General features: G+C 37.9%; 1 protein-coding gene across 1 annotated transcript; it reads right to left on the bottom strand.

Annotated features, from left to right (window-relative positions):
* Nucleotides 1-1,068: 1,068 nt before the first annotated feature.
* On the bottom strand, nt 1,069-2,515 carry LOC111889764 (uncharacterized). Its single transcript, XM_023885919.3, has 4 exons — nt 2,357-2,515; nt 2,168-2,267; nt 1,500-1,871; nt 1,069-1,398 (listed from the first exon to the last, which is right to left on the bottom strand). The coding sequence occupies exons 1-4, from the start codon at nt 2,455-2,457 to the stop codon at nt 1,267-1,269; spliced, it is 705 nt and encodes a 234-aa protein (XP_023741687.1). The 5' UTR covers nt 2,458-2,515; the 3' UTR covers nt 1,069-1,266.
* Nucleotides 2,516-17,113: the final 14,598 nt, after the last annotated feature.

The raw sequence follows: 17,113 nt of genomic DNA, 5'->3' as shown, positions 1-17,113 counted from the left end.
TTGTTTTGATAGATATATAAGATCATATTGCATTTTGGTAGAAAATACATAAAATCTTTTTGAGACCGGTTGATGAAAATTTGTTAGTCTAAGTTATCGTAGCTGATTTTTTTTGTTTATGATTGACCCACCCACGTTAGCAATGTTAGAGATCTTCTGGTTGTGTATGTATGTATACATACATACACACATACAAACACACCTACATGTAACCCCTACTAGATATATGAACCCAACTAAACATTATGACCACTTACATACATTCATGCATATATTGATATATACATGCACAAGGAAAATCTTATCTAGTATAGCCTTATAGTCTATGCAACATAAATGATTTTATCATGTGAGAGACTATGTTCTCCATATAAAAGGGGTGTTTGGGATTGTTTTTTAAATGACTTTTTAATTTTTGGTTTTTCCAAAACTCAAAAGTTTCAAAAAAATGTTAAGCCTTTTGAAGTTAACTTTTTGGCAAGAATGAATTTGTGATTTTTCAAAAGACAAGAAATCATGACTTTTATGACTTTTACCTTCTTAAAAGGTAAAATTACCTTCAAAAGTCAAGAAAACATTAGGCAAACACTTTTTAAAACTGACTTTTGACTTTTGTCTCCCTTAAAAGTTAAAGTCAAAGTGTTCTTTTATAAAAAGTTTCAGCTTAAAAGTAATCTCAAACCACCCCAAAGTTCTGTCAAATAAGAGCAACGTTGTTCGTGATCGTGGAAACAAAAAAAAAAAAATTCTTAGGAGACAGTTTTCTTTGTAAGGATAATCGAGTGTTGTTTTCACTTTTATATGATTAGAGTGGTTAAGAATCAAGCATGTTCTTGATTCTTCTTAGGCTTAACCCCGACATCATATCTTTTGTTGAAAGTTTGTTCTTATTATAATATAGAAATACTTGGCATATTATACATTGTTGTTTGAATGTGATTTCAATGCTTTTCATCCCACCCAAAAAAAGAAAAGATAAAACAAAGCGGAATATGACCAACTCCAGATCTCTCGCTTGTCCAAAAGACATAAATACCCTCATTCTCATCACCAAGACTTGGAAGCTCATTAAAAAATTAGCAAAATTCTGAACACCATTGCTTCTAGATTCCCAATTATGATGACAAATTGACAATAGTGCACATACAACAAAATGTAGCATATAACCATTGTTACTTTTCTAATGTCAATATGAAACAAAAACTACAAATGGAAATGCATAAAATGGACTACACATAACATCTCAGTGTGACAAGAAACCTGATTTCAACCGTATAAAGCACGCCATGGCTCTTTTTCATGTTCTTTTGACACCTTGTTTGGATTCCATGTTATGTTTTCTTTCACAAATTGCAAGGAGGAAACACTAGCCAAAGTTTCTCCTATTTTACAAATCACCTGTGAAAGAAAACAAAATGATCAAAAGGTAAACACGATGAGAAGGGTATTAACATCTTTTGCACACACAAGAAGATCAAAAGAAGATCAAGAATAGGTACCTCAAGGTCATTTGTTGTACTTTTATGTTGACCAATTTGCCCAATGAGAATGAATGCTGGTGTCTTCAAGACACGGACCAATTGAAGAACACAAGATAGCTGTTCATGGTGAATCTGCATCGATGAGGGTGCCTTTTCATGTCTGGTAGCTAGGGTTTGCATCATGTCAGTTTGTGGGCCGATTTGGATGCCATAAACAGATTCATCTGGCGAGTTTTTTCTTTCCAGCTTAATCTTTGACGAGTCTAGAATGAAGGGAAGGATCAATGAAGGCATGTTTGACTTGTCTTCTCCTGCTAATGATGACAATACTTCACTAATGGCACATGCCAATACAGGAGATTCGTACTTTTGCATAACCAAAATGGAAACCTGGTGAAAGGATGGAAGCCATAGGACATTGTTATCACAAGAAATGGTAATTCGTTTGAAAAATCAAACCACTCATAACAAAAATTATAACTATAATCAGTTCAAAATTCATCTCAATATTGTATTTCGCAGCAGTAATCACACAATAATTTAGGTAAACTGAAGAAGCGATTTGAAGCGAATGCTACTAGCATATCCAATTCTCGGAAGTTAACTAAGTTGTGTTAAGTTGCGCGGATTGCTTAAACCTAACACGAAGAATTGAAAAAACCTAGCAATCAAAGAGTGATACCTACTTGAGGAACTCTATTGCGATCAACGAAGTGAGTGATGTTTCCGGAAGCTCTGACGCCGGTGATTCCATATCGAGCTAGTGACAGATCGAAAGACTCTGTTCTGTAAAATCAAGTAACAAAAGACAACAGATTATAGGATGAACTGAGCGGAAAAATACCGAAACAGCGAAAAGGAGTTGTAGAACTAACGAAATTTGAAGAGGAGAGTTGGCGTTTGGTTGAAGGCCGCCGGTGATGGCGGTGGCGAGGGCTTTGTCGAAGATCAAGATTACTTGTGGAGCAGTCTTCATTGCTTTCTGTTTTGCCTATGGGTTTTGGTTGAACTTGAACTTGTTGATACCCGAACCAAGTAACCAGGTAGTGGTTCAAATGGTAGGTTTTAGGCCTTGGCCCAGCCCATTTCATTAAGAATAATTTAGAAACAGGTGCGAAAGAGTTTACCAATAAGACCAATTTGAATGAAACCTGTTAGAAAAAATGGACAATAAATTTATAAATAAAATTGATTTTGATATAGTAAATTTATTTATTTTTTTAATTTTGTGTTAATACTAGATTTGAGAGGTTTTTCATTATCGGTTTCCATCCATTATACTATCTTATATGCCTGAAAAACATTTTTTCTAAAAATTAAAAGTTGAAAAATATCGTTTTCAACAGTTAAACATTGTCGTTCCCTAATATTGGTTTCATTGCTTATACTATCTTGGTTTAGTTCCGATCAACCATGAAAATATCGTTAAAATGCAACATCAAAATCAAGTTCGAGAAACTACAGAAATGGCGAAAACAAATATATCTTTTTTCACACTAGTTTTTAAACTGACAGTGACCAATTCTTATAGGATTGGATATTCTTACACAAAACATCTTTGGATCTGATCCAGTTTGAACTTAATCTAGTTTTGATTTTGTTAATCCGATTTGAAACCATCCAAATTTCCAAAAAAAAAAATGATTTGTGCACCTCTACCGCCCATGGTTAATAGAAAATAAAAACTATTACAGGTTTTAGTTGTTAACCATGTTTCTTTTTCTTGTAATAATGATGAATATTACTAGATTTGGAAAGTACACTTGCACATGTGTGTTGCTAAGACTGAATCATGTAAATACTCAATTTCCTTCACTTTTCCCCTCTTAGTTCGATCCCTACCTCGCTATCGTCACAATCTCTTTAACTCTCATGCATATTATACATGCATATGCACCACCTTTGTTTATACACTAAATATCTAAGTGAATACTTCAATTGTACCCTCAATATATCACAAAAATCTTTCGCTCTTCCTTCATTCTCTCTCACTCACGTACACCTTACCCCTCATTTCCACTCACCTAAATATCTAGCACATACTTATATATTCACGTACACCTAAATATCTAAGTGAATTTCAAATCATCACTTTAACAAGTGATTGCATAGTTACTTTCATCTTACACATAGATATGAAGTATTTAATATTAATACATACTATATGTGCTTATTATCTGTGTTCTTGATATCTATGCTAGATGAACGATTTATACATGTTTTACTTGATTTAAACTGTATATGTATTTTTATACTTATAAATATATTGGGTAAAGATGGGTAGATGAAAGATGATATGGATGATGAGAGATGAAAGGTGAAATAGATGAGAAAGGTGAAAGATGATGAGAAGCCTTGACTTTAAAGTTGATATAGTCATCTAACAGAGTACAAATGACAACCACAAACTATTCTAGACAGTCCAGTGGAACGCTAGCAGACTCGCAACCTATAGGTGTTTTTGAACTATGTGTTCACCAAATGTACTTAAAAAACCCTGACAGCTATGGACTTAGTGCTTTATATATGAATATTGGCAGCTATGGACTTAGTGCCTAATAGATAACATTGGCAGTTGTGCCTAATAGATAACATCAGTAGCTATGCACTTAGTGCCTGTTAGATAAACATTGTCCATGATGGACTTCGTGGATATTCCTTATAACAATCCTTATGAATAAATAAATAAATAATAGATGATTGTTAGGGCAGAACCTTAAAAATAAAGAAGATAATGGAGATGGGAAATTAGGCTAATTGTTTGACGGTTAAACATAATAATTATATTATTGTGGGTTGAAAACCCTATGTGCTCACCAGCTTTCCCAACCTGACCCACTTAGTTTATTTGTATCACATGTAGCGATATTAAGATATATTCTGCTGAGAGATTCAAGGAGTTTTAAACCACTAGTTTAAACACTGTAAGGCTTGTAATATTTTGTTATGCTTATGTTTATGTACTGACGATGACATCCCAATATTTTAATATAAATAAAATACATTTCTTCGAAAATTCTTTGATAATATCATTATCATGTTTTTTGGGCACAAATTCCATGATATTATTCTTCAAAAATGATACTCTGATTTTTAAATATGCATAAACAAATCGGTCTTTTCTGGCCGTGAAATTGAGGATGTCACAAGGGCATCCTCTCCAGACTCCAACCCTTTCAACGAAACCCTAACCCCTTTACTCCATTTTTAAGCTCATTTTGGTATTCTTGGTGGTTCTGGAGGTAAGAAGAAGACTTTTGTGGTGTAGATAACATCTTTCCACGCTTAGGGGTTTCATTTGAGCATCTCATGGACCATTGTGAGTAATCAAGCTCCAATCTTTATGCATAAGGCTTCTAGATCTATGATTTTTGGTCCTTTTTCTCTTCATTTTGGAAAAGTTTGGATGGATTCCATAAAGTTGGCAACTTTATAGATCCTTGAGGTCCCTTGAAGATTATATGTTATGGATCTAAAGTTTGTTGAGTTTTGATCATATGCATGAGATTTTGGTTATATTTTCTTCATTTTGACCTATCATGAGCTCAAGACATGCATTGGACATGCATGTCTATAAAGCATCGATCTTTAGAATGTTTTTGGAGTATGAAGGCCATCAGGAAAGTTAGGATGAGTGGCTTAATGCATCATGTTGTCCCGAAGCAGTTTTTACGATGTGACCATTTGGAGGCCACGACATGACGATGGGTAGTCACCGGCTGTTTTGGAAGGAATCTGTCACAGCATGGTGGCATGTCTATCACGACGTGATAATAGCTTTGTAACACCGATTTTTTTTTCAAAACAAAATTTTCAAATTTCATAATTCATAATAAGATCAAAATGTATTTCAAATCATAAACATCCATCTCAAGATATAAGTAATCAAAAACATCTCCCCAGAATCTCATAAAAATACTTCAACAATGTGTACAATCAAGCCGGCGCCTTCCCGCGATCCTCGCTGGTACCTGAAACACATTTCACACAACACGGTAAGCATAAATGCTTAGTGAGTTCCCAAAAATACCACATATAACACATACGCCACTCAAGGCTACAATATGACCCTCTGATCGGTGTGTCTCAGCGGAACCCTCCAGTTCCGTATCGTTGGGTCCTCCGACCTGGTCTGTCTCGTTGGACCCTCCGGTCTGGTCTATATCATTGGACCCTCCGGTCCGATCTATATCACATAGCATACATATATCACAAACACATATACATAAATAGCACATAACACATAACACATAAGACCCTCCGGTCTGCTCAGGGTTTCCACACTGAGTAATGTATAGTGAGAAGACTCACCTCGGGAATGTCTCAAAAAGTCACAACTCGGTATTTCTGAACCTCGAAACAACGACCTAGCCCCGCCTAATCACATAAGGTAATTTTTTAAATCATTAACAGCTTTCAAGGCTAGACTACACCCCTTCCTAGAATCCACAGAAGGGTAAAAGACCATTTTACCCCTAAAAGTACAATTGTTGACCAAACCCTAAAAGTCAACGAAAGTCAACGGTCAAACTTTGACTCGACTCGTCGAGTGCACGTTGGCGACTCGGCGAGTCTACACGTGTCCACTAACTCTTTAGTCCCACTTGGCGCGTCGAGTCCCTCCCCTTGCTCGACGAGTCACCAGGCATGAATCGCGGGGCCACCCCCGACTCAACTCGCCGAGTCTCAAGAACAACTCGGCGATTACATGCCATGCACAAACTCCATTGACCTCCTAAGGTCAGATCTGCTCCTCTAATCCATAGATCTGGCCTTCCCAAGCATAATAATCACGTAAAGTCCAGACCTTGACACTCATATGTCATCTAGATGGTATCATTTGGTGATTTAGCCCCCAAAATGACATTCTAAGTTCATGGCTCCCAAAATAACTCATAAATCTCCAAGGGTTTAGGTCTCTGGACCTCTTTGAGTCCAGATCCAAAGCATAAACTCGAGAAGGGACCAATTGCTCCACATAACCATCCTCAAAAGGGGTTAGAAAACCCTAACTCTAAGAATCAACACCAAAACTGAAGAAGGTCCGAATTATTACCTCAAGATGAAGTCTCTGAACTCTGAAATCACTAGAATCGCACCTCCTTCAGCCTCCTCTTGTTCTTGATCACCTTCTTCTTGCTAAACCAAAGATATAAAGATCAAATATGGCTTCTCCTTCCTCACAAACGATTTAGCTCACTTAGGGTTCTCTCAAAGGACTGGTAGCCGCAATGGGAGGCTATGAGTGCCCTTAAATAGGCTCCAAACCCGGGGGATTATGGTTTCATTAAACAGCATGGACTCGCCGAGTCCAGTCGCAAACCCGAATGATAATCCGCGACCCTACTCGGCGAGTCTAAGCATCAACTCGCCGAGTTCCTCCACAAACTCCAAAAATAAAATATTAGAATAATGTACCTGGGAATCTGGATGTTACAATTCTCCCCCACTAGAATCAGACTTCGCCCCCGAAGTTTTACTCGACAAACAACTCTGGGTGCTGCTCACGTATCTCACGCTCCGGCTCCCAAGTCAACTCTGAACCTTTCCAATGCTGCCACTGGACCTGCACCAGAGGCACTTCCTTGTTCCTCAAAATCTTTACCCTCCGATCTCGAATCGCAATCAGCTTCTCAATATAATTCAGACCCGTATCCAACTGGATATCTTCTAATGGAACCACTGTCGACTCATCAGCGATACACTTCCTCAGCCGGGACACGTGGAAGGTATCGTGAATCTGAATCAACTATGTAGGCAGCTCTAAGCGGTAGGCTACCTTGCCTACCCGCACGATTACCCTGAAAGGACCAATATATCGGGGCCCCAGCTTGCACATCTTCCTGAATCGGATCACTCCTTTCCAAGGAGAGACCTTCAGGAGCACGAAGCCGTCGACCTGAAACTCGAGCTCGGACCGACGCCTGTCCGCATAACTCTTCTAGCGACTCTGAGCGGTCAACAATCTTTGCCTGACCTGTTATATCTACTCTGTTGTCTAAAGCACGATCTCTGTACTACCCATTACACGTTGCCCCACCTCTCCCCAACAAATGGGGGTCCAACACCTCCTCCCATACAACAACTCAAAGGGTGACATACCAATGCTCGAATGATGGCTGTTGTTGTAGGAAAACTTTGCCAAGGGCAAATACGTGTGTCAACTCCCGCCAAAATCCAACACATATGCTCGGAGCATGTCCTGCGTCTGGATCGTCCGCTCGCTCTACCCGTCAGTCTGTGGGTGGTATATAGTACTAAAATGCAGCCTCGTACCCAATTCCTCATGAAATTTATTCCAGAATCTGGAAGTGAAATGCACATCTCGATCTGAGACAATCGAGATCGGCACTCCATGCCGCGATACCACCTCCCTCACGTACATCTCTGCCAACTTCTCTGCGGAAGAGCTCTCACTGATAGCAAGGAAATGAGCGCTCTTCGCCAACCGGTCTACAATCACCCAAATTGCATCGACGCCCCTCGCAGTCCTCGACAATTTGGTGATAAAGACCATAGTAATCTGTTCCCACTTCCACTCGGGAACCTCTAACGGCTGCAACTTACCATGCGGTCTCTGGTGCTTGGCCTTAACGCCTTGTCTGGGAAGTTAAACAAGAAAAAGAAACCATGGAGATTCCAAGTGAGTGACCAAATTCTTTAGGAAGTCTCACTCGGGAACGGCTTAATACGCTTCGTAAAGCATGGAAAGCTAAATCCAAGATAGACAGGACCTCCGAGATTCTTATCGGAATCGGTCCTGTGCCTCGCCAACTAGACCTACTTCACGAACTCAGTAACGTACATTATAGACTTAGCGTCTCGATCGTGAAACCATACCTTTCCGTTAGGACTCTTGTAAGTCCACTCGTCGAGATCCTCGCCTTCGTATTAGAACCGTAGCGACCCTCGACCGAGAGGTCAAGCGGACGAAGCAACGCCATCGCCCGTTAGTGAAGGTTCGTTGGGATTCCAACCGAGAACCCGATTTCACTTAGGTGCGCTAGAACCAATCGATTAGGAAGTTTCCTCCTCACGACTCGATCATTCGTGCATACTTCCTTGCCTAAATTCTAATTTCGGGATGAAATTCCCTTCGACAGGGGGATAATGTGACAACCCGAAATTTCCATTCTGAACAAACCATATCAAGCCAATAGAAGTAGAACAGTTTCAGTGAAAATTCAGACTTCGAGTATAAGTTTGGCAGTTTTCAGGATTTACACTTAAGGAGATATTAGGAGAGTGGATGCACTAGGGTTTTGTGCAACACTTTTATTCCAATACTCTAGGGTATTAGAGTTCATTCCAGGAATAAAAATATTTTCTGCCAAAAATCCCAGGACTATATATAGAAAACTGAACCAAATAGTTCATTAGTTACATTTCCAATAAGAGAAAAGCCAAAATTCTCTCTCACGGATCTTCGGGTTTTTATCCCAAATTGTGAGTAACCCTTTCTAGTAGTGTTAGAAAGCTTTAAATGTGTTCATAACATAGATTACATAGCTAAATCATTCGATTTAGGAGTTTACTCCCCAAGGTGTTCTTGGGCAGTAAACTCCCGAAACCAAGCCTAGATTGTCCCCCGTGATATACTACTGCCTTGGAATTGTATAGGAGTGTATTAGGGACATGAAATCAAGCAAGAATCACCCAAGTTTGGGAGTTCACGGCCCAAGAGTCTCTTAGGCCGTAAACTCCAAAAAGCATGCACAAAATGGTGCTTTTAAGGCACCTAAGGCTTAGACTTGATTTTAGACATGTACCCTAAAGTGTTTAAAGCCTAGAAAACATAAGGAATCACAAGTATTAAGGAGTTTACGGCCAAGACAAGTTCTTGGGCCGTAAACCCCTATAAAGGGGTCAAATGACACCCTAACTCCTCCCTTATGCGTAGAACCCAACATAGATCTTAACCTTGAAATGTTAGAGACTTGAAAACACCATAAACACCCTCCCAAGGGAGTTTACGGCCGTAAACTCCAAGGGAATATGGTCCCAGGGCCGTAAACCCCTATAAAGGGGGCAAATGTCATCGAAACACTTGATTTAGCCTTGAAACAATTCACCACTAGAGTTGTATTAATTCTAAGCTCCATTTAGAGACCTTATTGAGAGTTTACGGCCAGGAGTTTACTCCCTTGGGCCGTAAACTCCAAAACATATGGTCATTAGACCTTAAAATCCCATTAGGGGCATTTCACTCCTTTGTTGCAACCCATTAGCCTCCTAGCACTTGACCAAAAGTGTTTTCCTCGCGTTAAAATGTTTATACTTGTATAATTAGTGTTTTAATCACTAATTATTTATATACACATGTCTTCATATGTAATTAGGATCATTGTGTGTGTCTAAAGTCTTCACTTGACACCAAGCACTTGTCCGATCCTTTCTTACGATAACAGTCCGTTCAATTCCAGTCACTTACTGCAGGTGAGTTCATACCCCTTAATCAATGTTTTAAACTATTTTTAAATGTTTTATGAGGGGGGGGATACAAGTAGAATCATGCTAGTTATTATATCAATAACATGTGATTAATAAGTAGAATTATGCTAGTTATTATATCAATCACATGTGATTAATATACAACATTCAAATGATTTGGCTACTCATTAACCGTTTTACCAAGCTGTTTCCTTCAAATATTTTTCATAAACACTTTATGTGTTTTAAACTCTTTATTACACTGTACATTTTACTCTGTATATTACATTTCAAACTTATTTACAATTGTGTTTCAAACAAATGTTTCCTTATACTTAAACTGTTTTATCAAACCTATGCCTTCAAACTGTTTTATAGATTGACATCAAGTCGATATTTTCTGAAGATAATAATTATGTTCAAATGTTTTACAAAACTTATTTATGCTTTTATATTATAAATTGCATGCCTCTATATGTATAATTATATAAGAAATGTTTAAAAGACTTAGGAAGGCTATCCACCCTATTTCGTTTTCGCGCTTGAGATGTGGTATGGTGGGATATCGGGTACTCGTCCGAAAGTCGTTTAAATATTAGTTATATATAATGTGTACATATATAGTCATAAAAGGTCCTTCCAGTTCATCCCATGCCCTTGAGTAGCAAGGGTATACATCCATGTTCATACGTACCGGTTAGATTACTAGTAAACTACCATATGGGTAGTTTAGGAAGATACTAGAACGCGATATCATACTATGAGTCAGTTCATTCATGAGTCAATACTTACTACTAGAAGAACATATACAACTATACTAGAGAAGAACATATACAACTATACTAGAAAGAGAACATTTACAACTATACTAGAAAGAGAACATTTACAACTATACTAGAATGATTACATTACTATGCTTGCTAGGTAGAGAGCACATACATTACAGCGAGAACAGTTCATTACATTACACTTACATTAATACGTTAATAAAATTGTGATCCACTGTATCGAAGCATGCCTTAAATGTCATGGACCGAGTTGTAGCCAGAATTCTCTTGGAGGGAGAGCGTGAGTTTGCGTATAGATCTATACTGGATTGACTATCCTACACCTTGCTGCTAGTTACAGCCGGACCTGCAGGTCTGTGGGTGCCAAACGTCATTCTGTTATTACGACCATTCTTATGTCGTTGTTACCAGTCAATAATATGGTACAATTAATCACATGACGCCTTAATATAAATTCGGTTTAAGGTAGTTAGTACAAAAGTAGTTTCTATAATACAACACTACAGTACTACATTTATTTTCCCTTTACATATATTTAGTGATCTTTTCACTTAAACCTTTAATGTAAAAACTATATTTTGATAATGATAGTTACACTGGGGAAAATTACACACTTTTACAAGAAACGAATATTTAGAACAATTAAGTCTTGGTAGAAGACTACCTTGAGAATAGTTAGGTCTTGGTAGAAGACACCATTATATAATAGTAGGAATCATAGGGATTTCTAGGGTTTTTCAAACGTTTACAGTTGTTTTACAAACATTTTTTACTTACAGTTCATTTACATTTCCATACTTATAGTTCATAAACTTAGAAATTCTTACATTTACAGTTCATATACATTTTCCAAACTTACAAATTCTTACATACAAATTAAGACACTAAAATACTTATGATCTCACCAGCTTCAAAGTTGATACTCGCTTTCAAAATTACTTGTATCCTCAGGTCATCATAGACAAGTACCGATGCAAGGACTAAGGAAGTGGAGCTTGTTCAAGACTCATCTTTCATTTTGATTTATGCTTTAGTGTTTATCAAAATTTGACAGATGACACTTGTATGATAATTATATTATTAATGCAATGGATGTGTTGTTGCTTGTTTACTACTTTACATTGTTGTGATACTGTACATGACGTCCTTGATGTGTGTAAAACCCACTAGTTTTAAACCTACTTTTAATTATCAAATAACACACAAAAGGCAGTGAACCTATCAATTGTGGTATAGTTCAAGCAAGTAGGGTATCGAACACAGGGAACGGCAAATTAAATTAAAAACTAATTCTATCTAAATTACTTTAGCAAATAAGGGTTTTTCTCTAGTTTTACAAGACTAGAAACTTATTAAACAAAACTAATGCAAGGCTAGAAAAGAACAAATTAACTAGATTCAATAATGGGAAAGAAACTTCTGTTTAGTTCAACTCGGTTAACTTTATGGTTGCTTTTAAGGTAATAGTGCAATGGATTAATTCTTTCGTTGGTTACCGATTCAAGTGATTAAGTTGTGTTCACTACCCTAATCCTTAGCAAATAAACTAATTCAAACAGTGGCCAATTGCTTAACTTAATTATATTTACTAGATTAATTATTCGGGTTAAGTTAGACTTGCAATAGCTAATTAAATTGTTATTTTTAATTAACCTCTTGTTCAATAGTCATCTTACAAGCTTGCACATGAATTTACTCAATTTACTTATTAATCCTAGTTTCATATTCATTAATCCTAGACATATGATTTAGTAGTCACTTATCATATGAGGTCGATAATTAATAGATGTTCATGCTAATTAACTATCTTCCTATTAACAGAAAATAAATTATCATTCATACACAAGGTTCTTTAGCAAGCTAATATAACAATTAATCACCAACTTAGAATTAATCCTACCAATCAATCAAACCATATTGTCAACTTTGTATCCCCAAACAGAAGTATAAAGAAATTAGTTCATAACTAAGGTGAATAACAGCAAACAAATAAGTTCAAGTTGCTTAATCATATTGACAAAACAAGAGAATTAAGTAGAATGATGAAATTACGCCTTAATTACTCCCGGAATTGGATTCTAGCTTCTTTGGTCGACTTCTAGGGTTCTTCTGGCTTCTTATTCGCAGCTTAACACCTCCGAAACTTCCCAGAATTCTCTCTTTTCGCATTAAAGAGTTATCTTTATATATGCATACCGACTCGTCGAGTCATATGGCGACTCGTCGAGTCCCTCTCACATTAGTCGTAACCTGATAACTGTCTTGACTTCCGAATGCTTATCTCTGAATCCGCGACCGGACTCGTCGAGTCAAGAGATAACTCGACGAGTAGAAGCCTTATTTTGGCTGTTTTCTTTCTTCTTTCCACTCTTGAGCTCTCAACCGCTTCTCTTGCTTCCTTTCGCTTCCGAGCTTCATCTTTGGACTGAAAAACACAATTTAACACTTTTAAGTACCTTTTGTCCATAATATGCAACAATTTAGCTAATATATGAATAATAAACTACACTTAATACACACTAAATATGCACATATCAAAATACCCCACACTTGTCTTTTGCTTGCCCTCAAGCAAAACTGAATTTTAACACATTAGAATCACATATAATAACTCCAATCCAACCCAGCCATTACGCCAAGACCGCAACGCATGCATTTGTGTCTAAATTTTTTCCTAAAGAACCCCCCATATTCCAAATACTCACAATCCTCATAAACATTCACCAACTCACCCCGAACTATGCTCATTTTATGCAACCCTCCGAATCCATCCTCAGAAAACCTCTTAACCTCAAGGTATTTTTAATCGAGCAACCCAAGCATACATATTCTAGAAAATTACAATTTATCCGATACCACTATGGAATTCTTTGAATTCTTCACTTCTTTGAACATTTCATCTTTGATATCTTTGAATTCACCAACTTGTACTAGCTTTTGGTATCTTCAACTTTTTTTTGATTTTTGGAATTTTGATCTTTGAACTTCATACTTTAACTTTGATGCTCCAAAATTCTTATAACTTTTCTTGTAATTTTTTCTCTCTTTTTTTTTCTTTTCATGTATTTCTCACTTTTTTTTTTCACTCAAATCCTACATGCTTAAGCAAGGGCGCTCAATCTCAACCTTTATTGGCTAATGATAAAAATTTTCCTGGATACCTTTCAGGTTTAGGCTGCTAAACATATTACATCCCTCAGGCTGAGCGAGGTCGTGTTTTTGTCTCATGATTTCACTAGAATAAGGAAGCCACAAATGCACTAGAACGTATATAGGCTCAACTAAACATTTGGGTCTTCATGTAATTATTAACACAATCTAACATGGAATCCTAGTTTTTACCAAAATTTTCTAATTAAATCCTAAATAATAATTTTTTTTAAAATTGACTAGTATGTAACCAACCCCCTACCCCACACTTATGTAACGCAATGCCCTCATTGCATATTATGCAGGATAAAGAACAATAAAAATAAGAAGAGAATTGGAACAAACTCCCCTGGGGTAGCAGTCGATAGGCTGATCACTTCCATGTTAAGCTCCAACTTCAATCAACTTTAGACATGGTAACATCTCATCCATGCCTCGGGTGTCAAAACTCATGTGGGTCGCTCCAAATTAGTGTAAGATCTTCAAGAAAGGAAATGGAAGAATAGGCGAGCAAGTGGGACCAGTAGCAGCATCAAATCAGCAGTCCATCGGTATAAAAGATGATCGACTCGTCGAGTCTCATGATGGACTCGTCGAGTACCAGCGCGCCTTCTCAGAATATGTAGAAATACAAGGCGACTCGGCGAGTCTGCTTAGTGCACTCGTCGAGTAGGCCACTGAACGAAAAATCTTGGTATTTTGCAACTGTTTTAGCTTCTAAAAAATTTCTTTAACCCTTCCTCACATTTGGACTCAATTGCTCATACCCCCTAGGATCGGACTTGACACTTTGACGTTAAAAACTCGCTTCCTTGACTCGCTCTCACACGAAAAACAACCATGCTTTACCTCATCCTAAGCAATCAAAATGCAATCCTGAAAATACTTAAAGCAAACAACTATTAAACAAAATAATACCTTAAAGCATACACATCAAAAATAGAACAAAATAAAAATGCAAATTGTTTAAACACAAAAACACAAAACAAAAACAATAAATGAAAAAAAACTAAAGAGTAAAAGAAAGCAAACTCTAACGACGGGTTGCCTCCCGCCAAGCGCTTCTTTTTGAGGAGTCATTAGCTAGACTCCTTCCCATTTACGTTTTGTCGCCTTCAAGCATCGGGAATGTGCGCCGTACTTTTTGCGGTTTATACTTAGTCTTGTAGGCGTGAATCTTTTTTTTGTAAGCCCTTTTCAATTCGTCTCTTCTCTTTTTCGCTGTATCATCCTCAGCTGGTTGGGCCTCTCTTTTCCTCTTCTTCTTTTTCAACCCGTGCTTTTTCACCAATTTTTGAACCTCCTTTTCTTTAAATTTGATAACTTCATACTTCATAATGGTCCGTGCTCTAGGTTTAGTGGTGAATTGGGGATCAGCTTCCGCTCCGCTTCCATTTATGGCTTCATTCTCTTTTGTGCTCGACTCTTTTCCAAATGGCATCATATCAAGGCATGCCACGTTGGCGTGTTGGACCTCCATTCCTTTTACTTTTTCTGCAGATTGTTCTTCCAAAGAACCACTCACAGTAATTGAATCCAGGGTATGTGAAGAACTGTCAACAAATAAATCAGCTTGAGTTAAGTTTTTCCCCAAATCAACTGGACTCGTCGAGTCCATTATGTCGACTCGGCGAGTCGGGTCGGGTTTCACCAATTCTGGATCGTTGTCTGAGTCGGCTCCTTCCAGTAGCTTTTCTAGCTCCTCCAAGTCTTTGTCAGCATCTGAAACTTCTTCTGAGTGTAGCGTGAACTTACTTGGGTCTTCTTTTAATAAAATATCAAGCTCTTTTTGCAATACCTCATCATCTAATTGGATAAATGAGATTTCTTCTCGCTTTTCTTCTTCTTGCTTGATCTCTGGATTAGCTTTAAACATCATCGACTCATCACCCACTCTTAATGTCAAAGTGGTCTTGGATATGTCAATTAGGGCACATGCGGTGTTTAAGAACGTTCTGCCCAAAATAATTGGTATTTCGGGGTCTTCTTTCATCTCCACCACCACAAAGTCTACTGGGAAGATAAACTTGTCTACTTTGATAAGGAGATTTTCGCATATGCCTTGTGGATGAATAATTGTTTTATTTGCCAAATGGATTCTCATATTTACCGGCTTTGGCGCTGGTAAATTTAGCTTCTTAAAGAATGAATAGGGCATCAAATTAATGCTTGCCCCTGAATCAGCCAAAGCTCGTGTGGAAACATCATTGCCAAATTGGCACGGGATTACTATATTACCCGGATCACCCTTCTTCTCAGGTAGCTCATTCATCAATATCTCCGCGACTTCAGCAAGATCTTTCCTGGCAGCAAACAAACCCTTAAGCATGTTAAAGTATTTGGGAGTTTGGAGCATTGTGTCCACGAATGGCATATTGACTTGTAAGGCTTTAACATGCTCCATGAAGGTTCTATAGGCTTGAACTTTTTCTGAAGGAATGGCTCTGGATGGGTATGGCAAAGGAGGGTTGTATGTCTTCAGAAAACTTGCATTTTTATCCTTCCCGACTGGACTCGTCGAGTCCATTTTGGTGACTCGGCGAGTCGGATCGAGTTCTTCTCGTTCTGGTTCTTCTTCCTTTTCTGCCTTCCCTTTGGAAACCCTTAGTGTTTCTGCCAATTCTTCTTCACTGCTGGAGGTTATTACGCTCACGTTCTCCTTTCTTGGATTGGGCTCGGTGTTGCTCGGAAGTTGACCCGGTCTTCTTTCGTTTACTTGATGTGCAAGTTGGCCCAGTTGTTTCTCTATGTTGAGAATAGAAGCTTGCTGATTCTTCAACATGTTTCTGGTTTCCTGCATTGCCACATCATGATCATTATGCCTTTTCTCGGACGCGCTTATGAATTTTGTAAGTATGTCTTCTAAGTTCGTCTTCTTGTCCGTCACCGGTTCCTCCTTTTGATAATAACCCCTCTCCCTCTGCTTATATTTTTCTTCCTTAGCCTTTCTGTACTCTTCGTATGGGAGCCACTCCTTCTTCGGTTTCCTCCAGTCTTCATCATATCTGTCGCCACTGGAATAAAATACTTGAGCCTTTTTATTTCCATTCTCGTCTCGATCACAATCCTTTGTAAGATGGGGGCCGCCACAATTTTCGCATCCTACCCTAATAGCATGGATCGTTTGATCCATTTTCGTCATTCTTCGGTCTAGGCTATCGAGTTTAGCTATTACCGCCGCCATGCCATCGTTCACTGAGTTTACTGCTCCACGACTCACTTCATTCCTCGGATTGTGGTATTCTCTAGAATGCTTAGAGAATT

The sequence above is a fragment of the Lactuca sativa genome, chromosome 9 (genome assembly GCF_002870075.4).
Source record: "Lactuca sativa cultivar Salinas chromosome 9, Lsat_Salinas_v11, whole genome shotgun sequence".
NCBI classification, from domain to species: Eukaryota; Viridiplantae; Streptophyta; class Magnoliopsida; order Asterales; family Asteraceae; genus Lactuca; species Lactuca sativa.
This window is presented reverse-complemented; position numbering and strand designations above follow the sequence as displayed.

Excerpts from the sequence above, each read along its gene's own strand:
- LOC111889764 (XM_023885919.3), bottom strand. The coding sequence starts at position 2,457 with ATGAAGACTGCTCCACAAGTAATCTTGATCTTCGACAAAGCCCTCGCC. Across the intron at positions 2,268-2,356 it reads AACTCTCCTCTTCAAATTTC|AACAGAGTCTTTCGATCTGT; the intron begins GTTAGTTCTACA and ends TTGATTTTACAG. Across the intron at positions 1,399-1,499 it reads GTACAACAAATGACCTTGAG|GTGATTTGTAAAATAGGAGA; the intron begins GTACCTATTCTT and ends TTTCTTTCACAG.